Source organism: Ambystoma mexicanum, chromosome 8 (genome assembly GCF_040938575.1).
Source record: "Ambystoma mexicanum isolate Mex_15411 chromosome 8, UKY_AmexF1_1, whole genome shotgun sequence".
NCBI lineage: Eukaryota > Metazoa > Chordata > Amphibia > Caudata > Ambystomatidae > Ambystoma > Ambystoma mexicanum.
This window is the reverse complement of record NC_090929.1, coordinates 477,018,582-477,043,029: the sequence shown is the minus strand read 5'-3', so window position 1 is coordinate 477,043,029 and position 24,448 is coordinate 477,018,582. Positions and strand designations below refer to the sequence as shown.

The 24,448-nt window shown below is 46.9% G+C and overlaps 1 protein-coding gene across 2 annotated transcripts in view; it reads left to right on the top strand.

The window, feature by feature from the left end:
* Positions 1-24,448, top strand: part of INTS11 (integrator complex subunit 11) — a 717,472-nt gene that overhangs the window by 43,888 nt on the left and 649,136 nt on the right. For both annotated transcript variants that reach the window (XM_069610104.1, XM_069610105.1), the window contains exons 2-5: positions 16,298-16,468; positions 18,640-18,737; positions 18,886-18,959; positions 19,429-19,657. In XM_069610104.1, coding sequence (XP_069466205.1) covers positions 16,441-16,468; positions 18,640-18,737; positions 18,886-18,959; positions 19,429-19,657 — 429 coding nt within the window. In that variant the 5' untranslated portion in view covers positions 16,298-16,440. The remainder of the gene's footprint in view (positions 1-16,297; positions 16,469-18,639; positions 18,738-18,885; positions 18,960-19,428; positions 19,658-24,448) is intronic.

Here is a 24,448-nt window from a genome sequence, read left to right as displayed (position 1 = left end):
TAGGTCCAGTAGCAGTAGGGTGGCTAGTTTGCCTGAATCTCTAATGGAGTCCAGTTGGATTTTCAGATCCAGGAGAGCTGCCTTGTTGCTATCGTTGGGTCTAAAACCTGATTGTCTGGCTCCTAGCAAGTCATTTTGTTCGAGGTGGGTTTGTATTTGGTTATAGGCTATTTTATCAATGATTTTAAGTAAGAATGGGACAGTCGTTATGGGCCGGTAGTTCGTGGGCACTAATGGATCTAGAGTGGGCTTTTTTAGTAGGAGGGTGACCCATGCCGCTTTAATGCTGACTGGGACCTGATTGGTGTAAAAGGAGGCGTTCACAAAGTTGGTGATTATAGGTGTGAGGGTGGGGGCACAGAGTTTAATTAGGTGTGCTGGAAAGTTATCTCCTTTGCAGTTAGAAGCTTTAAGTTTGGATATAGTATTAAGTACTATATCATGGGTGACTGGTGTGAAATTGAAGAGGGGGTTGGAGTTTTCTGTATTCGTGGTGATTTGGTTGGCCGTGGAGTGTTTATCCGACAGGAGGTTTCTTTTGGAGATGATTTTGTTTTGTAGTAGCTTGATTTTTGAAGCCAAGGCATCTTGGATGGTGGTACACCATTCTTTGCTTGGTTGGACAGGGCTGATTATAGGGATCGGATTCTCCATCTCCTTGAGTACGGTAAATAGCTCTTTGCTGTCGGAGGATGCTTTGCTGATTCTGGTATTAAAGGCATCTGCTTTATGGGCAATAATGGCTGATTTATAGATTTTGTTTGCAGGGTTGAATGCTTCCAGGGCTTCTAAGGTGTGGGTTTTCTTTAGCCGGTGTTCAAGCAATCTTTTGATCCGTCTAAGAGAGACTAATTCGTCATTGAACAAAGAGGACTTTTTGACCTTACGTTTGGTTTTATTAACGCAAGGTGCTAGGGTATCAATTGTGCTGGTGAGACAATTATGGTAATGGTCCGCCAGGGCACAGGGTTCTTTAGCAGTAATGATATTGTTGTTAAGGGCATTGGCTAATAGGGGGTTGAGGCTTTCTGCTGTAAGTTTACGGATGTTTCTCGTTACGTAAGGTTCTTCCATGACCGTTTTTGGTAAGTCTGGTTTGTTACACAGGATAGTGAAGTTTATGCTATGATGGTCTGACCAGGGTACTGAATTAATGGAGTCTATAGAGACTATAGTCCAATCTAGTGATCTCCCTTTTGTATGGGTAGGGGCGTTCACAAGTTGTGTGAATGCCATGTCTTTGAGTGCACTGTATAGTGCTTCCTGACGTAGTGCTTGTAGTCTCGGGGGTCATTAAATCCTAGATTCAGGTCCCCTAGGACTAGACATTTTGTATTTGGCTTAATAAGTAGCGTTAGCAATAGTGGTATGTCTAATTCTGGTTGAGATTTGGTGTTAGGTGCTCTATAGATGTTTATTCTGTTTATGGTTCATAGCTAGTTTAGCTAGCAGGACTTCGTAGCCGTCTGGGTTCTCAATGGGGCAGGTTCTTATTTTGAGATGGGTTTTAGCAATAATAGCTACTCCCCCACCTACTGATTTCGTTCTGTCTGTTCTGAGGATGGTATAGTCTGGAGGAATGGCAATAGAGAGCGAGGGCCCGGAAGATTAGTGCGTAGTTAATCTTGGGGGTCATTGGAGTGTAGCCATGCGAGGATATTCCATCTAAAGCTATAGATGAAAACATTCTGTCAGAGCTAGGCGTATGCACTCTCCGTCGCATTACCTCATTACATTCCCTCTGTGGTATACTTGTGTACAAAGAGTGACCAGAATGTCATTATCGCCGACAGTGAGGGTGGCAAGGAACTTTATCATCGCTGTCGTGTCTTGCACAAAGGACTTCATGTTATGCACAAAGGGACGTAGGAACATGTCAGCATAAATTGACAAAGTTTCCAAAACAGAACCTATATCCTTCGTTGAGGAGTTCAATTAAATGGAGGTGTGGGTTTCTTTATTGTGGCTTGTCGTAGTAGTGGGTTGTTTGTTTGTACGTTTGTTCTTTGTTCCAGTGTTTGATTATGTAAGGGCTGTGGATGCAAGGCATAAAATAAGTGTTGCATTGCAATTTGCTATGCAATTCTGTAGGTTTGCTACTTAATTTGACACCTGTGTAGCACAGCTAGCTATTTAAATTGGCCTGTTCAGTGAAAGCACAGCTCACCATGCATTCCCTCTTGCTCTCGGGGCTTTCTCCACCCTCTTCTCTATGTTCACTGCAAGTTCACAGGAGCTAATGGGGAGAGGTGGAGAGAGAGAGGTGGTGAGAAGGGGTGTAACGGTATACCGTTATAGATACCGTGAACAGCTTAATTGAACTATAATAACCGTCACGTTGTTTATACCGGTATACCGTTTTAGGGCCTGCAGCTGATTTGGAAAGGCTGCAGTAGGCAAGTGCTGCACATTCTGGATCTTGCACTGTGGGATGTGGCGTTTGGCAGACAAGAGCATGGGGAAAGTGAGGCCAAATTAGTAAATGCAGCTTTGATGCTGTGACCGCTCTTTCTCTGTGATTAGTAGAGTCTGGTTAAAGATCAGCCAATTTGTAGTTTTCAAACCAATTTGAAAGATGGGGAACTAAGCATCCCAGAATTCAAAGGTGAGGGAAATGTACTGGATGCCCTTCTGATGCATGCCCACAAAGAATGTTAGCTCTGTAGACTGTATGAACACTGGGCCTATCAGTGCTTTGTGCTAGTATATAAACTGCCCCCCCCCACTGTCCTCCGTGTAGATTTACACATTGGCACTAGAGTTGTTGCTTCGCTTGATGCTTCACCTGCCTTCTGCATATGGCACTGGACTCAAGCAGGCAGGACAGATTCTACATTCAATTTGAAGTATCCAGAGCAAGGGGGTGAGATATCTCAGGTCTATCCTCGATTTGTGACACCATCCATGAAAGCATTCCTCCGTCTCAACTCACATGACAAGGGTCCTAATGTGCTCAGACCTGGGGAAAATGGTGATGATGGGGCTGTAGTGATGTGGTGGTCTAGGCCATAATTGTGCCGATATGTATTTTAACTTTGTCATTTTCAAAACGTTTTTGTGCCACTATCTTTAAGAAGGTAAATGAACATGTATTGCAATAATCAAGAAAGAAATCGACAGCGCCCACTGAATGCTGTCCTGTTAGGATTACATGGTCAGTGGTGACTCTCTAACATCAGACCTTTATAATACACCAGGCAGATGGTAAACGAGCTATAGTGATATTTTCAATATGCGTTGGATATGACATTTTGATAAAAACACAACATGGGCTTTCAGACCTCACATGAGTGACTTTTCTCCCTTTAATGGGATAAAGCGTTACCAAAACAAACTTTTATGACTGATCGCAGCGAGGGGTCATGATGCCCATGCCATCTGGTTCCAAATAATGCAGGTCGAGGCCGATTATTTTCAAAGCGTTGTCCTGTACGTGAGCAGCAAGCTTGTTGCTCAAAATGTGCATTTTAACACTTCCACTAGTCACTCTTTCGTTCAAGGCGATTAACGAGTGAGTGCCATGAAAGACCAAATCTGCAGCTGCCTTAGATTCCTGGAGGCTCAGCTAAAAATGTGCAGAGACAAGTTTCAAAATGCTGACAATGTATGACCGTTAAGAAAATATTTAAGATTCGTTAACTCCACCTGCTATACCGCGATAACCATGATATACCATCATTTGGCAAGAAGGTTATCATACCGCCAAAAAACCAATACTGTGACACCCCTAGTGGAGAGAGAGGTGGAGAGATACTCTTACAAGTGCCAAAGGCCTGTGTGTGTGGGCTGGACAAGAAATGGAATTTCTTTTTCTAATAATTGCAAACCAGAACTAAACTGGATGATGCTTTTAGGCTAACTATACTGTAGAGACAAGTATTTGTTAACTTTAATTTTTTTTTTTAATTTACTTGTATATAATCAAAGTACATATTTTTTTTTTTTTTTTTTTTTAACAAGGTCTAAAGGAAAAGAAAATTCAAAGTAACTTAAGCAGGGAAAACGCCAGGAAAAGACAAGGAAATGCAGTCAAACGATGGAAAGGGGTGACGAGACGTGACCAAACACGTATCCAAATAGGACCCGATCCTAACGTATAAATCCTAAAGATAGTGTTTAAACACCAGCATGTAAATACCACAGCTTATGGAAGTCGTGCAATCCCAGTATTGGTCGGACAAATTCGAAACGGGGTTTAATCTTTTTTAGGGCAATTTCTAGCAGCTTTGCTGTGGCGATTGTCCATTTTGTGTTTTCGCCGGCAATAAGACGCTTCCACCGTATTTCCTCTTCTGCAATGGTCAGGTCTGCGCATAGCAGAGTCAAATAAGCAGCTCATGCTTGTCTCATTCTAGGGCACTGCATCAAAAGGTGTCTTATAGTTTCTGTTTGCTTCGGAGACTCGCATAGTCTGCATTTGTTGATGTTGGTCTATTTTTTTATTTTTACAGGACAGTCTTGCAATTCCATGCCTAGAATTAGTTACATAACACATAGTTACAGTATTGCTACTGTAAAACACTGAAATGTCTTCGTGTTTCAGTAAAGTTGAGGTTAGTGTATCTAAATGTCAGTGTTAACTTTTCTTCATTTTGTAGGGGAAGATGCAGCATGTTGACGCGTGAACACTTTTGAAAATGTACATCGCACGGCCAAATGTTTTTGATGGCAAACCTCTTTCTGTGACCTACTGGTTGAATACATCTGTGCAACTGGTGCACAACCCATGAGCATATTCCAAACTCCTTGACATTCCATCACATCACCCTGTTGCTTTACACCAGCTACATAGAGTGTGATGTCTGCAAACTGCAATATTCCAGTTTGCCCAGGTCTTTGCCCCCTAAGACATCCATTCTGCTTAGTCTCTCACATTCTTTCCTCTTACATAACGAATACACAAAGCTAACTAGATGTTTGTGCTACGTAGTGATCAATAGTACCATCCAGTCTGTACATCTACAGACCTAGTGCAATACAATACACCAAATTTGTCCCCAGAGCTTGCTTTGCTCTATGATTATGATTGCATTATATATTGGCACCTGCAGGACAGAGCTGGCCAATCCGGAGGCCGGTAACGCAAGCAGAATCTGCAAGTAGCCACCCGCATTTTATGCCAGCCTGCTGCACCTCTGCCTCGTCTTCCTCCCTATCCTTGGAGGCAGTGCCCCAGTCAGAATTTCCGCTGGACTGCCACATCTAGAGTACCCCCACGCCCATTCACATGTTACCCTCCTTGCTAAACTCCAGGTCTTGTAAATAGTTCCAATCGCAGACATAAGCACAATTTCGTTTTGAGCTAAACATATATTCCGCAAAGCCTGGTCCCCTTAAAATCCCCCCCAAAAAATGATCAGCACCCCATAGAGCTGCCAATAGTGGTAAATGCTGCTTTCAAGCTGCAAGGGTGTTGAAGAATGCTGACACAAAATTAGCATGATTGTGGTTATAGACTTATTTTGGAATTGAAAAGGATTCTTACCATTCCTAGCTTCTAAGAGGGGTTTCCCTGCCTTAAAACGAATACTAAAAGGGTCTGTCAGAATGACCATCAAAGTAAATTCCACTGTCCTGTGTCAAAACCTAATTCTATCCCTCCCGCTACAACTAAAAAGGGAACTAACAAAAAGTTGCTCCTTTCAGGAGAGTGGCTCCATTCTCCTGCTTCATAGATTTAGTTCAACAAAAGGTTCCATCAAAACAAATATACCAGGAGGAATTACTCCCTTCCCGGGCTTGCGGGTTTCAGACAGTTTTAAGGTCTCTCCAGGACAATGGCTTCCCTCTCCTCGTATGGCTCTGTACAATTTCTAATAGAACCAGGGGGAATGACTCCCTTCTCCTGATATGGCTTGGCACAATTTACAACAAGGCCAGGGGTATTGACTTCCTTCCCCTTGCGTCTCCAGCTCAACTCTTGATTTGGTACCAGGCAAATTACTCCCTTCTCCTGGTATATCTCAATATACAGTTCCTTATCACTGCTCCTAGCTCGATATTCTCTTTGCCTTTGTGACTTGTTTTCAACAATGTCCCAAATCATGTTAGGATCCCAGATCCTGCTCTGGGTTCTAGTGATCTCCTCTTGACGACTGTGATGAGGAGGAATTACTCGAGAGGTTTGCTCACTCATGTTGGGGCCTCAGACCATTCTCTGGTAACTAGTGGACCCATCTCTGCCACTATAATGAGGAAGGCTTCTTCTATGCTTTGGTTTATTTCTGTTGGGGTCCCAGACCCTTCCTGCATGGCCAGTGGTCTCCACTTTCCCACTCCTATAGTGGACAGGATCCTAGACACTTCCCTGGTGGCCAGTGGGCTCCTCTTAGCCATTGGTACGAGGAGGAGTTTGGATGCACTCTGGACCCTTCGGAACTCTGCCAGCGGTATGCCTTTTACACAGCCTGGTATGGTTTGCTTGCACGCTAGTCTTCAGCCCCTCCGGGTCTCCCGTACCACCCTTTACCTGCTTTCAGGGTTTCCAGGGATGGCGGTCTCTCGGCTGGCTCTTCTTCTGCTTGGTATAATGCACAGGTGCGCTTCTGCTGAACCCTGCCAGAACTCTCGCGGGCTACCGCTGGCGTCCTCGGTTCCTCTTCTCCTCGGGTCTTCAACCAGATTTTGATTTTCCCACGCCGAACACTGTGTTTGTTGCTTCTCCCCGCAGGTGCTGCAGCTGAGCTCTGCACTGGGGTTGACAACTTTACTAATCCATTGTCGTTTTTTATACAATGTAGCCCATTCTTGAGGTACGGGCTGTCAAAGTCCCTTGTTACTTTTGACAGGTTGATCTCTATACATCCTCGGGCCACCTCGTCTTAGCACCTGTATTGGGAGCAGTCTTTGTGTTTTATGTGTTCTTCCTCGTCTTGGTGTTTGAGGCCATTCTTGTGCATTACAGTAGTATATGGCTCTACTTTCAACAAGAAGGTTGTGGATGGAAGTGCGGGTTAGAGAATGTGGAGAGATCTTATTCTCGGAGCTAACTCATCTTGGAGTCTGTCCCCATGAGGTCCTCCCTCATTAAACCACACGTAGGGGAACTATTGGGTAGTGGCCTCACCTTCCTAGCCTCATGAGAAGGGGTTCCTCCTTGGGGGAGAATGACACCACCTTGTGAATGTCACAATGGTACATTGGGCAGGAATGCTGTGCTTGTGCCTTTCTGGCTTGGGCTTGAGGGCAGTTGGCAGTCCCGCCCTCCCCAAAAGTGGTATTTAATGGCAATTGTAAAATTGTATCTGTTGATTTATGTATTATTATTTAATGAATTTGTGTAAGGTTTGATCAATAAACCATATCACTATAAAAAAAAATGTAATGCTATATTGAAAACTGTTAATATCAATGACAGGCAAGGGTCATATTGTCCATCTGAAGTTGACATTTGCCCTGCCTACCACAGCACCATATTACGTACTTAGCCGCAGGTTATGCCTTTCCTTTGACATTTTTATTTTTGATTCATGAAACCTCTGAACTTCTTGCATAACAAATGATGGGGCAAGCATACAATACATGTGACACTGTCCTGTGCAACACCGTCTGCACCCAGCTGCACAGAGCCTTGCGCTGAAAACTATTTTGCAGAGCCTTAATATCTTATCTATTTGTGGCCATTCATGCCACTAATCTTTACATTTTACAGCCCCTCATCTCACTACTGTCTCACTTCAACAATACGCACATATGCTGTATTGTTGCTCTTTTTGTCTTGGGTGTCTTGGGTGTATATATCTTCTATTAGTACAGCATTGCTAATTAAATAGGTTTGTTTGTTCATCAAGGACATTTTAATTAGCAAACTCTCCTAATCAATTTTTGAAAACTGATATGTGGAGATGGTCAGGGATTCTAGCTTAGCTTTTGTTGTGGTCTTTCCGAAAATGTCTTTACGGTTCTGTGTGTTGTGGTGTACGATTCGGCGGTCTGTTGGGCTCCAGTATTGTGTGGGTCCTTAATTGTGGGTTGTTTGTTTTCCATTGAGGTAGGTTTGTAGGTGGCGAGGTAGCGAGGGATGAATTCTGTTATTGTTCTTGTCTTGGTTCATATCCTTAGTCCGTTTAGTGGTGGCTGGTGGGGATTTTGAGGTCTTGTGAATTCTGGCGGGTTGGGGGATTCCTGGTCCGCAGTGGTGCAATTTCCTTCCTATTTCTGTTTTCCATATGGTGGCATGTTTGTGGTTTGGTTGTCTGGTCTTAGATTTGGGTTTGTGATGGATTGCAGGGGCAGGTGGCTTTCTTTCCAGATGTCAGTGGTAGGTCAATGTGCTGCAATAGACAGTGGCATCTGCCTCACTGTGGTTGTAGGTTGTTGCCTCTGTTTTGGATTCGCGTTTGAGGTATATTCCAGGGGCGGTACCCTCCTGGGTTGGTTACTTTGCTAGTCTCCGGTTAAATCATTGTGCTCCGACAAGCAGTGGCGTCTGCTTCACTGTGGTTGTTGGGTTGTGTCTCTGTGTTTGTTTGTGATATGTCCTGGGGCGGGTTCACCCTGGATTGGTTGTTTTACTGGTCTCGGGTTAAGTTGGTGTGATTGCAGCCCAGTGATGCATGTTTCGCGATTGGGTTTGCGGCAGTTCGTCTGTCTTTGCTGTCTTGTCTCGGGGTTGTGGTGTGTGTTTTGGTTTTGATTGATTGGGTGCTGAGTTGTGCAGTGTTATGTGGTTCCCTGGGGTGTGAGGCTCCCAGTTGTTCCCACCTCTTGTAAGATTGCAGTGGTTAGCTATGTTGTCTTGGTCTTGGGCTTATGTTTGTGGTGTGTTCCAGGGACGGGTGCCCGCCTGGCAGGGGCGCAGCGAAACCCAACTTTCAGTGGGGCTGGAGGGGGCTTCTAAGTGGTGATGGGAGGGGCCACTGCAGAAACTGGGTGGGAAAGCGTTGGAGGTGCCTCCCCTTCTGTTCACTCGCACTCCCACTGTACACTCGCTCATTCACACGTGCTCACAGTCCCCCATTCATCATGCACTCCTTCACACACACACATTACATTATTTATGTAATGTGTGTGTGTGTGAAGGAGTGCATGATTATATATATATATATATATATATATATATATATATATATATATATATATATATATATATATATATATATATATATATATATATATATATATTCTTTGCACATAATGAGCTAACATGCAACAATACTTCCCTCACCTCTCAGCTTAAAAAAAAAGCAAGTGCGCACATCAGCCCCCTCCGCTCGGATGTGAAAGAGCACATACGTTATATGTTGGCTCGCGTCCATGGGGATGGGTCTGGCTGATGTGTGCATTTGATTTTTGTTAAGCAGAGAGGCGAGGGAAGCCTTACCTGAAACTAGCAGTTTTTAAAATTTAGCTGCGTTTGTGCTGCAAATTTCAGGAAAGGCTTCCCTCACCTCTCTGCTTAGAAAAAGGTAAGAGCGCACATCAGCTCCCTCCAGGGATGCACCTAGGCTGACATTTCCAGGGTGGGGGGGGGGTAACCCTTCAAGTGTTGGTAGAGGCACTAACATTAGAGACTGGGGGAGGGGCAAACACTCTTGTGTGGGGGCATCTAACTTCTTTACGTATTTTATAGTGCCGCATCAATATTACAAGCAGTTAACTCTCTTCTTCACATCTGAAACCACACTCGAGGACTGCTGTAAAAATTAGCTTTCTCCTGCCCCCTGACCCCCAATTCCAATCATTCCCCTGGAATACAAGTACTAATCCCACATCACGATTTCAATTGCCTAGAAAAGTGTGCATATGAAGGGAGGTGCTAACCATGAAATACTTTAACTGCAGGGCCTTTAACATCGAAGCCCAGGTACCGTTTAATGTATGTGTCCTGTTCTCTCCTGCCATGGCTCTGTAGGTCAGCCAGGTCCAGTCAACATAGCCCAAATTCTCAGGGGGCTGGGGGGGTCTAGAGCCCGATCAGCTCAATGGTGTTGCGCCACTGCCTCCTGGGTTGATTTGCTTTCCTGGGATCGGTAGTAGATTGGTGCGCTATAACGCACTCTGATGTCTGTCTCGCTGTGGTTGCAGAGTTGTGATGGCTTGCCTTTTCCACCTAGGTCTTGGGTTAGCTGTTGAGATATCTTCCAAGCGCGTGTGCCCTCCTGGGTTGAATGGTTCCCTGTTGTCGGGTTAGTTTATTGTTGCGTTGTGGCACATGGTGGCGTCTGCAACACTGGTTCGGTCCAATTAATCTGGCTAAATTGAAGGCAGCGTTATCTTAAACCTTACAGTTGTAATCTGGCTAAATTTCAGTGCAAGTTCTAGTTTGTCTTAATTCAATGGTGGTGTTACTTGCTTCTGAGTGGTTCTAGTGTGGCTAAATTCGGTGTCCGTGTTTTCTATAGACTTCGGGTTCTTTGGTGGCTAAATTTGACATTATTGTGTCCTGATTCAGTGCTATTCTAGTGTGACCAGGTTGGGCAGTGGCGTTACCTGGTTCGGTTTAATGCTAAAGTGGCTAACATCTGTAGCAGTGTTGTCTAGCTCAGTTGCAGTTCTATAGTGGCTTATTTCAACAGCAGTGTTGCTTAATTCAGTGTGATTGTAGTGTGACTGAATTCAATGGGCAGCTGGATTTAAATAGTGGCAACTTCGGAGTGCAGCCAAATTCAACACGGCGGCCACCTCCCAATGCAGCCAAATTCAGCAAAGTGGCAAATTCAGAAGGCAGCCAGATTCAAACAGTGTCAAAGTTCAGAGCGCGGCTATACCCAACAAAGCGGCAAAAAGCTAAAGGGCAACAGGACTCGACACAGTAACAGACTTCAGAGCGCAGCTAGAGTTAACACAGTGGCAAATCTCAAAAGGGCAGCAGGGCCTAGAATAGTGGCAAACTTTCTCAGTGCTGCTAGAATCAACGTAGTGGCAAAATAATATAAGGGCAGCAGGACTGTACACAGTGGCAAAATCCAAATGGCAATAGGACTCGGCGCAGTGTTAGAATTCAGAGGGCAGGATTTCGGCAGTGGCAGACTTCAGAGCATAGTCATAATCAGCACAGTGGCAAGACTCTGAGGGTAGCAGGATTTGAACCGGTGGCAAAACTCAAAGGCAGCCAGGTTTAAGATGGTGGCAAGCATCAGACTGCAGCGAGGTTCAACACATTGGCTACTCCCCCAATACAACTATTGTAACTCCTATTCCACTTCAGTTCAGGATGACAGTCGGAGCAGTGCCAATCAGTAATATGAGTCTGTGATTGTCAAAGAAGGAACTGAGGACAATGTTGGATTTGTTCTTAATCAATTGTTGGAGGGGGTTTAATGTAGGGAGGTGGTTTGTGGAAAAGGATGACTATACGGTGCGAAAAATGCTTTTTATGATCAGAAATTAAAGATTGAAATAAAGAAATTCGGCACTGTTCATTTACGTGTAACATTAACAAGGGGTCTGAGGAGATGAGCCCATTGTTATAATGTTGTTATCCACTCCACTCCATTCAGAATGGAGAACGTTTCCCCTTCCCCGTTCCACCCCGGAAACCAGAACACCCATTCCCCATCTGACAGCCCTCGCCTCCGGGGGCCGTAAATAAAGGCTCATCATCTCTTACCTCCGCCTCAGTATTTATTTCATTTGGCGACGAGGCTTTCCCACAGTGAGCACTGCCCGGCCCCCAGAGCTCCCCTGCCTGCGTCCCCACGTCCTTCAGCGGCGGCCCCGGCGGCCCTCCCCGCGGCCGCTCCTGCCTGCCTCCCCGTTTCCGCTGCCCTAAGGGAGAAGGGGCCGCCCGGCTGCCATAGAGAACAGGGAACGGCGAAGCAGGGAACGGCGACGATACATAAGGTACCGATCCCTTTTTTTTTTTTTCTTCTGTTTGGCCCATAATTTGCTTGAGGCCAGATGGGCGTGTGCTGCATCATACGAATCTTCAGCCAACGGCCGTGCGAGTAGGGACCTCGTTACGTGCCCCATGTGCGGCCCTTTCCGGCCCCTGTTTCCACGGTGACGACACTGCAGATCTCTTTCAGCTGTCCTCGACGGTGTTACTACAAGGCCGCGCACCACAGCGCCCCCACAGGCTGCAGGGGGCAGTGGAGCCTGACAAACATTTCAGCTGTCCTCGGCGGCATTACAATAAGGCCGCACACCAGAGCGCCCCCACAAACGGTACACAGTGAAGCAGCGCTGAATTTTGGTTGTCATAAATTTAGAGGCCAAGAACAGTAAAAAAAATATTCTAAAAAAATCATCCTCAACATCACAGCACCGGGATCCACGCATGAAAGTGCATAAACTGGAGGGTGCATAGACAATTGCGCTGAAGGCACACTGCACATAATACAAATAAACTGCCAATCCGTCCACAGTGGCAGGTTTTTTTTGGGCCACAAATCGTTGGGGCGACACGGGGGCATTGCGCGAGCGCGCCTCATACGAATTGCCAGCCAACGGCGATTCGAGGAAAGGACCTCGCTGGGTACCGTGCGTGCGGCTATCTCAACAGGGCCAGCCCCTGTTTCCACGGCGACGGCGCCGCGGATACACATCAGCTGTACACGATGAGGAATATTGAATACACTGCAGCACCGAATAACAGTGCATGAACTCTGAGACATTGGACCGTGCGTGCACTGGACAAACTGTACAAGCTATATTGTAGACTGTCAATCGTCCTCAGTACCAAAACACCTGGCTGTGAACGCTGGTTGTAGAAAGTAACCAACCGCCAATTGGTGCGCTAACACAGATTGCATCGCCATCCCACGTTACTGGCAGTGCCAACAACCCGCGGTGCTCTCCACCACTCCACAGCCATGCAGAACGTGCCGCACCCCACCAAGTTTCTTCCCTGCCCTGGAACACCAACCTGCCCCTGGGAACAATGGCTAGACAGCTTCCAGATATATCTCGGGGCCATTGGCGGGAGTAAATTTAATGATGACCTTAAGGAAGCAACCCTCCTGAACTGCATAGGGACCGAGGGCCTGAGGTTGTTCAGGGCGCTTCCGGAGCCAGATGGTGCAGGGGGTGACGGCAATCGGAAATTTGATACCGCTTTGGCCAAACTCACCAAGCACTTCGGCAGCAAAACAAACGTGGTGCTGGAAAGATACAAGTTCTTTTCCGGAAAGCAAACCAAGGGCGAATCAATCGATGCTTACTTAGCCTCCCTCAGGGTGCTCATGTCCACGTGTGATTTCACTGGTGTTGGGGATGAGTATTTGAGAGACCAGCTTGTGCTCAATGTGGCTGATCCCCGCATAAAACAAAAACTGTGGCAGACAAAGAATCCCTTGCTAGACCAAACTACTGAAATAGTGAGGACCATGGAATTCGGGGACCGATGCATGAAGGAGGGTCTGGTCCTAAAAGAGGGCGTTGAAGTGAAGTCCATAGAAGACAGTTCTGAGTGGGACCACGACGGAGTTTTAGTAGCAGCTGTGAGGAGTGCACCTCAAAACACAAGGGACAACTCCAGAAGAGGGAGAGTCTCAGTGCATGACAGTCAAAACCCCACACGCTGTCAGAAATGCAGGTGGTATAAACGCCATGACGCTGGGAGGATGTGCCCTGCTAATAATGTTGATTGCTACAAATGTGGCCTGTTGGGTCATTGCGCCAGAGTCTGCCGAAACACCTGAGGGAGACCACGAAGATCTGGCAACAACAACAGACCGCCCTTCAACAAATATGGGTCAGTGAAGACAGTTGACTACCACCAAATGTCAGACAGCATGTTGTCCATCAATCAGACATGCCCACAAGTGCAAATCCTCACCGTCACCTCTCTACAAGAATCCAGTGGTGCCTGGGTCAACATGTATGTCACCGACATACCACTGAAGGTGATGGTGGACACAGGGTCCCGTTACACCATGGTAGATCTCGAAACATTTTTAAAAGTGCTTCATGGCAAAGTACACGATCTAGGGAAGTGCTTTGTGAAAGCCACAGGATATGGAAAGACTCCTATTGATATCATAGGGTACACTTGGATTAAGCTCAGATTTCACGACAGACACATACTGTAAATTGTTTGTGGCCAGGAATGGATCCTCGGTAGTGGGTTGGGAGGAACAAGCAGCCCTGCAAGTGAAAATTCACCCCGGGGAGGACATCCCGGTGCTGAGTGTGCTTAAAAGTGGTACCGACATCAAGTCCAACTTGGCTGAGCAATTCCCCAAATCGAAAACCTCAAGTAAGACCCCACTCCAGCCTATGGAACCTCCCAAACATGTATGGTCGAAACTGGCGATAAACATTGTGGGCCCCTTTGAAAACCTAGAGGCAGTGAAAATATTCATCATTTTAATCGTAGACTATACCTCCAAGTGGACCGAATGGGGGGTGACAGAAACCAGCGCAACCACAAAGAAGGTCACGGACTTCTTAACCAAAATATTCAACAGGGTAGGTGACCACAAGGACATAGTCTCTGATAACAGATCCCCGTTCACGTCATCGAGATTCCAAGAATTCCTTAGAAGCAGATCCATCAACCACATCACCACGTCACTTTACCATCCTATGTCCAACGGGCTGGTGGAAAGAATCAATAGACTGGTTAAAAGTGTGATTCAATCAGCCACAGCCAATGCGCTACCATGGAAGGAAACCCTCAAGGAGGCTTTGCACGCATACAGAACAACGCCACACTCCACCACCAACTCGGAGCCTTTCACCTTGATGCGGGGCAGAACCACAAACAACCAACTGAGACCAGGGTGGACATTCATGGACACTGGTGAGGCAAGAATGAACATCGAACCGAAAAGGGATATAGAACAAATCCAAGAAACCATAAAGGAGAAGCAAAAGAAATACAAAACATATCACAATTCGAGGAATGGAGCAAAAGAGACGCTTCTTCAGGAAGGAGACTGGGTCTGCGTCAGAGAACAGAAGAAAACACTCTAGAGCGAATCCGAATTTAGGTCTCCGCAAATAGTGGCACATCGCCATGGAAAATCGGTCACATTGGACGATGGAAAGAGGCGGTCCCATGATGATCTAGTAAGAACAACCAACGACACATATAGACCCAACACATGGTCAAGAGATGAACATTATCCTGAGGAGACACTTCACCACAAACCCGTAAGAAATGGTGAACTCCGTGCTGACGACAAGGAAACATCCACCAGGAGACTGTTGAGAAGAAATCGCAGGATCATCTGAAAATTCAACAGCGACCACGTCTACCATTGACCAGCAGCTGCCAAACCCATATCACATACCTTTAGCCAACTTTCCTACCCCATCTCTCCTTGTTCTCCCCCCTCCCCCGCTTCCGCCCCTTGCTTTCCCTTAGGTAAGGAGATGTTATAATGTTGTTATCCACTCCACTCCATTCAGAATGGAGAACGTTTCCCCTTCCCCGTTCCACCCCGGAACCCAGAACACCTATTCCCCATCTGACAGCCCTCGCCTCCGGGGGCCGTAAATAAAGGCTCATCATCTCTTACCTCCGCCTCAGTATTTATTTCACCCATCAACATCCTTTTTATTATCAAATACACATCTGCTTGCTGGCCACTCCAGGGATGGTGAATTTGATCTATTACTCACCCAGTACTAGACCTAAATCAGGCTAAGGTGATGTTAATGGGCGTGAAAGGCCTGACGCATTTGAGTTTAAAGTTAAAAGAAATCATGAGAGTGAAGTGCAAAAATGAAGTCCAGCACACCTAGCCTCAACAAAGTGGAAGGTGGTGGTCCTACGAAAATGCAACAGAATTACTGCAGTACAGGTTCAAATATGTAGCACATTACCAGATACCACAATGTTCTTCTGGCTAAGCCCCCGTCACTTTTAGGAAGAACACACATGTAGTGACTCCAACATGCTTTGCAGGGAACCAGATCAAGAAAGTCTGAGAGTTCTACAACTCCGAAGCGGGAACACAGTGGTTGCAGCCAGCACCATTCAAGGCACTGGAAAACCAAATAGCTGGCTAGAGAAATGGCAAATGAGGATGTGTGTTGCAGGGCGCATCATCGCCAGTGTAATTGGGTGGAAAGATGAGAGCCGTTTGTTCATGCTTCATATTTGATTTTGGCATCTCTGAGATTACCTTCATGCTGTCTACACCCAGGTTGTAAATGTGTCACCTTAATCCTGCTTCATTTCTGTCCCCACCTCCCTCCAACTGCGTTACCCATGAAATAACAGCATAAATGTGTCTATAGATTTTGTTTTTAATTGATTTCCGTTGGTGCCATGTAATTATGACTTTCACCCAGAGAGTCCTGAGGGTACGGCTTATTTTTTAGTGTGTTATGGGAACTGATTTTCTACGACCAGTTTAGTGTATTGAGCCATTAGTTTCACTTTTGTCTGTTTTGCTCTACTCAGGAAATATTGCAGTCATCATTCAGATTTCCTCTGGCATCTGCAACGGACTGAATTGGAGTCAGAATCACTTACCATCAATTAGAATGATAAATCTGGCATAACGAAGCACATGATCAGTGGCAAGAAGACGTAAACAAGAGAAGATGCCGGAAATCAAAGTCACTCCTTTAGGTAAGGCATGGTTATAAATGAACTCAATTTTTGAGGAAGTCCTGACACCGGATTTGTTTGATTGGACAGTAGTGCATTTGACATACCTAAATGTGTTGTGTTTTTTTTTTTTTTTTTTTAAATCCTCAACATATTGACCGTTGGTAGGACAAAAAAAGTTATACATTTGTGGGGATCGCTTCCATAGTTAGATGGGCACATTGGAGACCAGCCAAAAAATTCATAAATTATCCAAGGATTGTGATGGTTTGGTTTAGATAGGCGACTCATTTTCACCTCGTTGATGTCGTGACCACGGCCAATACTTTGTGCTTTCTTGCAGAGGTCCCTCGGGCTGTTGCAATGTTGTATGCTTCCCCTAAAGACAAATCCGCTGATATTCACATGTGTGCTTATTTACTAGATAATGAAAGGAATACTTAAAAAAGAGCATGCAGTCTTCTTTACTTTTGTAAGTGCATTTCACACTTCTGTACCCTGTTAATATAGGTCAGTTGGTTGATCAGCTTCTTGCAATCCACAGGTGATACTTTAGAAACTGGCAAATCCAACTCCCACTTTGCAGAAAGCTGATGAGAAAATGTGTTTTATATAAGAGCATTAATCAGGGGTTAAGGACTTTGGTCATTTGTGTGGGGGACTGCGGGAATAGGAGACATAGGCTTGCTGTGGGGAGCTTGGAAAGTGTGGGAGCTTTAACAAACCCATTAGACAAAACTCCTATCTGCGGTGGGGTTTGGAGGGATAGACCATTTCCCATTTATCATTTGAGGGTCCTGTGAGTTATTGGGGATGCAGGGTTTGGTGGAGGAGTAAATAAAGTGGCCCTGGGGGTTTGTGGAGGGAGAATTAAGGTGACTGTTCGGTTATTCAGAGGGATAAGTACCATGTGTGGAGACCCAGGCCTGGGTGTGAGTCTGAATCATGTGAACCACAACAACTCCAATGTGTTATGATAGCCAGTTGTAGTTAGGGGACTGGCACAGTCACAAGGCTGCAGAGTACTTTTTGTAATGTAGTTTATGTTCATGGTTCACAGAGTAAATTGGTGTTGCTCGGCAGACCCCTGCCAGGGATTCCCAGGGTGTCTGCCGGAAACTTCAGTTCAGGTTTCTGCTCCTGCCCTTTATGCTTGCTCCTCATGACAATGACAGAACTCACACAGGCCACTTGAGCCCTTGCAGTGCACGGTCAGATACCCATAATTTAATGTCATATGAGATACATTTCAGCCAATGGAGTTCAATTTACAATTCTTTGTAATCTGCTATTCTAGCCCAGTTAGTTTAGCTGATGGGTATAAAAATCCTCAAATGTATTTTGTCAGCAGAATTGTTTTCTCAATGGCAATTGTTCATTGATGCATGAATGTGCACGAATCTTCTTCCACTGCTTTCTCAACCAAGATGGAATTACGCGGCTATGGTGGAGCAACATACCTGGATTTTAAGTTTAGCTTTGTTCCGTTTGCAACTTTTCAGAGTAGTCCTTCTTCAGCCTTCTGTGGGTTTACCTCGCTTTTACTCAGCCTGGTGGTGACGGGATAATGACGGCCGAGTGTGTGTGTTCACTGAAGCTGCAGGGCCCCATCGCCAGACCTATCATTTCCTTTGGGCGCACGCTTTTCAGCTCCCTCCTCCCCCCTGACCCCTCTGGATAAGTTTATTTTTTTTAAATAAAGAAATATTTAAAGTGCATTCCAATGTACAAATGCTTCAAAATCATGAGTGGGCATTTTAATACAAGTATCCAGTGTCACAAATAGTTGCACACAGGTGTATACCTTTTTTTAAACATTTTGTATTCAAAGAATGCATTTGATGTATTGGATATTCATTTTCTTGCCAACTTGTAGTTTCAGGACTTTTTTTGTAACTGTAATTGGGGCTGTGGAAGCTGTAGTCTGTAAAAATCTTTTTGTATGTGCTTGCGCATGGTTCTCTTCTGCAGATGGCAATTAGCATTTATCTGGGAAAGCATTCCTTGAATTGGTATTTCCCTACTTGTTTTTATTCCACATGATGGTACAATCAAACTGCTGTAGCTACGTTTTTAAGCTAACAGGAAATTGAAAGTGAACAATCAAGCTGAGTGTACTAGCAGAACGAGGGAATAGCTGTTTTGAGAAATATCGACACATAACACAAACTATTTTCTGTTGTGTGCTTTAGGGGCTGGACAAGATGTTGGCCGCAGCTGTGTTCTAGTGTCCATTGGCGGCAAGAATGTAATGCTGGACTGTGGTATGCACATGGGCTTTAATGACGATGTAAGTATGGAGTAGAGCTGTGCTGCCTAGCCCCTCAGTCTCTGAGGTTTGCTGTTCTTGGCAGGGTGCATGTTTCTTTATTTGTTCTCCCACATTGAGTGCTCTCAGAGTGATAATGACTGCTCATCCTGATTTCCCTCTTCCCTAGAGACGCTTTCCTGATTTCTCCTATATCAATCCGAATGGGAAGCTGACAGAGTTTTTGGATTGTGTTATAATCAGGTGTGTATGTCTCAGATTGTATGTCTTTTCCTCCTCCTTATCATACACAAGATGATGATTTTGGTATGCATGCAGTGCTTTCATTACAAAACATGTTTTCCAAAGGTTGGAGCTTATCGACAACAATTGGTTGTTACATAATACACTTGAGATTGGTGGAAATATCCAGTCAGAGTTTCTGACATTAACTTGGTATCCCCAATGCACATATAGTTCACAGGCATATAGTATGAAATGTAAACGCACACATGCTCATAAAAAGGTTGCCCTTGATAAACCGGATGGTGCCTCTGGAAGAAGGATAGTGCTTGGCAATTTTAGTCCCCTGTAAACCCCCTAAGAACTTTGGGCTATTATTTGGGACTTTTTGATAGTGGGCATTGTTATCTACACATGAAATGACAATATTAGCCCCTGCTTTTTACTCCTAGCCCCTGCCACTCACACATTATTCTGACATATTCCACAGCCATTTCCACCTGGACCACTGTGGAGCCCTGCCCTACATGAGTGAGATGGTGGGCTTTGATGGACCAATATACATGACTCACCCCACCAAGGCCATCTGCCCCATCCTTTTGGAGGATTATCGGAAGATCACAGTGGATAAGAAGGGCGAGACTAACTTCTTCACTTCGCAGATGATCAAGGATTGCATGAAGAAGGTGGTGGCAGTGAACCTCCATCAGACAGTTCAGGTATGGGTACTATTGGAGGTAACTCTGATCCTAGCACTGGGGTTGGAGAGAATTATGTTTCCAATTATTCTTCTATATTGTCTTGTGGCTTAGTTGCTGACCTAGGTTGCAATACCATTTTAGAAGAATAAAAAATATTCTCCCGCATTGGATCTTTCATGGATTCACCTGCTGTTAATATCCCCTGTCAGGCTGGGAACCTCGGTCACTTTTAACCTAGCGTTTTCCTATGGAAACCTTCAACACTTTAGTGTCCTATGAATGTCCTTTTTGGGTGCTTTAGTCCCCTCCAATAGGACGCAGGGTATAAATAGCCCCGCCCCCCTCGGCTTCCCTTCAGATTTCAACCGTCTCCAAACTGTTGGGATCACCTCGTGTTCTTCGTTTTTGCACGTGTGTTTCATACTCTAGTATTGAGATGGCTTCTGGGGCTCAGAAGAAGTCTCTCTTTCGGCCCTGTGCGACGTGTGGGTTGAAGGTTTATGAAGGCGACGGCCACATGGATTGCCTCTACTGCCTTTACCCCCATCACTCGGCTGACACTTGCGAGATTTGTCGGGGGTTCTCGCAGAAGACTCTTAAGTACTGCAATTGGCGACTGGTCTGTTGGCTCAATGAGGGCACATACCCGTCCTCAGAGGTGGGGTCGGTCCGGAGCCTGTCCTCGGAGCGGCCTGTGCAGTCTGCGGAACATCGCCATGTGGCGTCAGCCGAGCCTCTGGCTAAGAAACATCGTCTTGTTGTACTAGCGTCGGAGGTGGGGATGAGCGGTAGATCTTCTTCGAGTAAGCAGCTGTCAAAGGGTACTTCTTTGTCTAAGCATAGTCGGTCGGACCATTCCCGGAGGTCTGGTAGTAGGCCTGAAAAGTCGACGGCGCAGGAGAAGGGCTTGCCCAAGCAGAAAGAATCGTCATTGAAGTGCTAGTCTTCCGGGGACCATCTCAGGTCGTCCTCCAGCAGGTTGTCCTCTAAACACCGGTCCAGCGCTGCCAAGCAGGCCGGGTCTCCGGTGAAGTCTACGGCGCAGGTGGTGGGACCAACGACCTCGACGGTGGACCCGTCCTCGACGGTTGCTTTCCCATCTACAGTTCCGTCGTCGACTATGCTGTTGTCGGCTCTGGTGACGACAGTGTTTGACAAGGGACCGATGCTGTTCTCGTCCATGAGAATGGACACAGAAGGATTGTTGCAGACAAGTGGGACGTGGCAGTCTTCCGCGCTTCTGCCTGACAGCATTCTGCATCAAACTATGGCGGATTTTTTAGTGTCTTCGCAGGTGGACGATGACCAGGAGTCTGTGGTAGGCCCGTCGGCTTTGGCACTACAAAGTGTTGGGCCTTAGACATCGGGTGGAGTGGGTGCTGGTCCATCTAGTTATCCGCTTGTTAACCCAGAGTCTTATGTTGTTGCTCCAAGTTCTGTCCATGCTGCAATCGTTGTTGGGCCAGCTGGATGCGAGGTTGCCTCCTCTGAATGTGACGCCAGTGGGGCCGGTGATGGAGGTTCCTGGTGTGCCTCCACGAAAGTCTCCTCCGTCAGGGTTGACTGTACCATTGCCGGTGAGAGAAGACCGTCTACGGTCGTATCCTCAGGAGGGCGAACGGCCAGAGTCAGAGGGACGAGGGATGACACATGGGACACGGACGGGGAGGTGGAACAGCCTCGGAGTCCGGCACAGCCACTCTCCACCTGCCCCCCGATGAAATTGGAAAGTTCCACGCCGTGATGTCTAAGCAGTGTGTGAAGTTTGGGTTGGCACCAGAGGAAGAGCGGAAGGATTGCTTCCTATTCGATCACATGGGAAAGAGAAGGAAGGCTGTCTTCTCCATGCCTATTCTGGACCATGTGTGGCAGGAGGGCCTGCGCACAATGCGCCATCCGTTTTCGGAGCCAGCTGTCAAAGGTCAGCTTGAGAAAAAGTTCAAGGCCCCAGAATCTACCCCGAAGTGCTTAGTGTCGCAGCCCACTCCTGAGTCAGTGGTGGCGGCGGCGGCCAGCCGTAAGGCCCGAACACAGCATAAGTGTGTTACTCCTCTGGACAGGGAGGCAAGGAGGCAGGATGCCTTTGGGAAGAAGGTTTTGACAGTTGGGGCGACGACGGTGAAAGCGGGAATTCCTTAGCGATCATGGCACGCTATGATCGCGAGATGTGGCATAGGCTGGCGCCTATTTTGGAACATCTGCCAGAGCAGCACCGCAAGGACGTATTGCTATTGGTGCGTGAAAGTGAGGAGGCTTCCAATCACAGTATAAATATTGCTGTAGACCTGGCGGAGTCCGGCTTTAAGCAAATTAACAATGGGGAAGTGCTTCGTCGCTAGGCCTGGCTAAAGTGCACTGACTTTCGCCCGAAGTTGCATTATAAAGTTATCGACATGCCCTGTGAGGGGGAGCATTTGTTTGGGGGAAAAAAATCGATGAAGCCCTCAAAGGGATGAAGGCGGACACAGAGACTGCTAAGTCCTTGGGGGCTTTGCAGAGTGGGTGCTGTTTTCGCTCCTTTCACCCGTTCCGGGATGCTTCGGGTAATGCCCGGTTTGCTTCCACCAGGGACCCGGGTTACGGTCGATCAAGTTATTCCTCCCAGGGGTATCGATAGTCGGCGCAGAAGAGTCAGGACTTTCAGGCTCACCGGAAAAGGGATTTGCAGTCCTCCACCTCTAAAGGGAGGCAAGCTAAACCACATGCCTTCAGGACAATGTACTGGGGGGCGATGCACGTGGACGAGTGGAGAAAAATAACATTGGATCGTTCGGTGTTGGACACGGTGCGTCTAGGCCACTAGTTGGAGTTCAAGTGTCCCCTGGTTTCCATTCCACCGGTGTATGCCTTGCAACCGCATCTTCACATCCTGCGACAGGAGGTGGTTCTTATGCTGGAGAAAGAGGCTATATAACCGGTTCAGGTGGCATAGAGAGGCCAAGGGGTTTATTCCCGCTACAAGTGGCAGCCCATTCTGAATCTTCGGGCGTTGAACAAGACTCTGCAACGCCTGAAGTTCAAGATGCTCACGCTTCATGAGGTCATCTGGTCAATCCAGCCAGACGAATTTCAGGCATTGTTGGATTTGCAGGACGCATACTTTCACATTCCCATGTGTCGACGGCACCGCAAGTTTCTGCGGTTTGTCGTAGGAGAGGACCATTACCAGTTTCGTGTACTCCCGCTTGGTTTGAAGTTGTCCCCCAGGACGTTCACAAAGTGTTTGTCACCAGTGGCAGTGTTTCTCAGACGGGAGGGTCACCACGTATGCCTGTACCTGGACGACTGGCTGGTGAGAGGTTTGTCGCCAGGGGAGGCGCAGGAAAGTCTTGCAGCTACCATGCAGCTGTTGCAACGACTGGGATTCACCATCAACTTCGAGAAATCATTTCTGAAGCCTTCCGAGCAATTGGTGTTTCTCGGGGCAGAGTTTCTGACTCGACTGGGTCTGGTGAAGCCCTCTGGCGAGCAGGGTTCTGAAGCTTCTGCAAAGGGCAGCCGAGTGGAAAATTTGCACTAGGGTGTCGGTCCTGACCTAGATGTCGCTGCTGGGGGCCATGGCGTCATGTATTCCACTGCTGCCAAACTGTTGTCTCTTCATGAGACCGGTGCAAGAGTTCCTCGCAGACCGGTGGGCACAGAGTCGGGGAGCTTGGTCCGACAAGTTGGTTATCAACGGCGCTCTGGTGGATGCTCTTTGCTGGTCGAAGTGCTCGGCCAATCTGGTTCGGTGTATGCCGTTGCTGGAGCCGGAGTTCCAATTTACGATTGTGGCAGATACCTCTCAGACGGGATGGGGGGAGCGCATCTCGGCGAGTTGCAGGTTCAAGGCCTGTGGTCTCGGGAGGAATCTCGGCTCCACATCAATGTGCTCGAATTGATAGCAGTACACTGGGACCTCAAGTCGTTTCTGCCGCGCATACGCGGGTCGGTGGTGAGGGTGCTGACAGACAATACCACCACAATGTTTTATCTTAGGAAACAAGGGGGCACTCGAAGGAAGAGCCGGACCTCTGGCATTGGGCTCTGCTTCACGATATTGACATTGTGGCTCATCTGCCGGGAGTGTTGAATGTGCAGGCAGACGCGCTCAGCAGGGACATCGGCCAGCTGCACGAGTGGCAGCTGAAGGAGCTGCAAGTTTCTATGATCTTCCAGAAGTGGGGCCATCCCCCATTGGATCTTTATTTTTATTTTTTTGTAAACTTTTTATTGAAATTTGCAACATAACAAAGTGTAAAAAAACATGCCCTCTTCCCCCCCTTGGCAACTAGCTTGCCCGTCCTTAGTTCACCCTTCACTTGGGTTGCAACTCAATGTTCATTGTAAATCCAACAGTTTCAAACGCTGCGGGCACCACATCACCCTAAAATCGCCCTTAAGCACATTCAGCACCTCGCCCCAATCCGCCGCAAAGTACTGAACCTTGTCCTTCATGGCATAGGATGCCCACTCCAGGGCTACGATTTCCCAAATCTTCCGGAGCCAGTCTTGACATCTAGGGACCTCCGGGACTTTCCATCTTTGTGCAATTAACAACATTGCTACCAAGGTCAAGATTGCTTTCCCCTTCTCCCTCCCTCTGGTTTCCCATGCCTCCGAATGCCCAAGAGGATCTGGACTGGAGTTCCCACCTCCTCCCGACCGAAGGCTTGTTCCTGTGCCTCCCGTACTTCTTCCCAGAAAGTTTGAATCTTCGGACACTTCCACCAAATATGCTCCGCCGTGCCTGCCATCCCGCATCCCCTCCAGCACTCCCCAGATACTGAGGGGTATATCCTATGTAGCCTATCGGGGGGGGTGTAATGC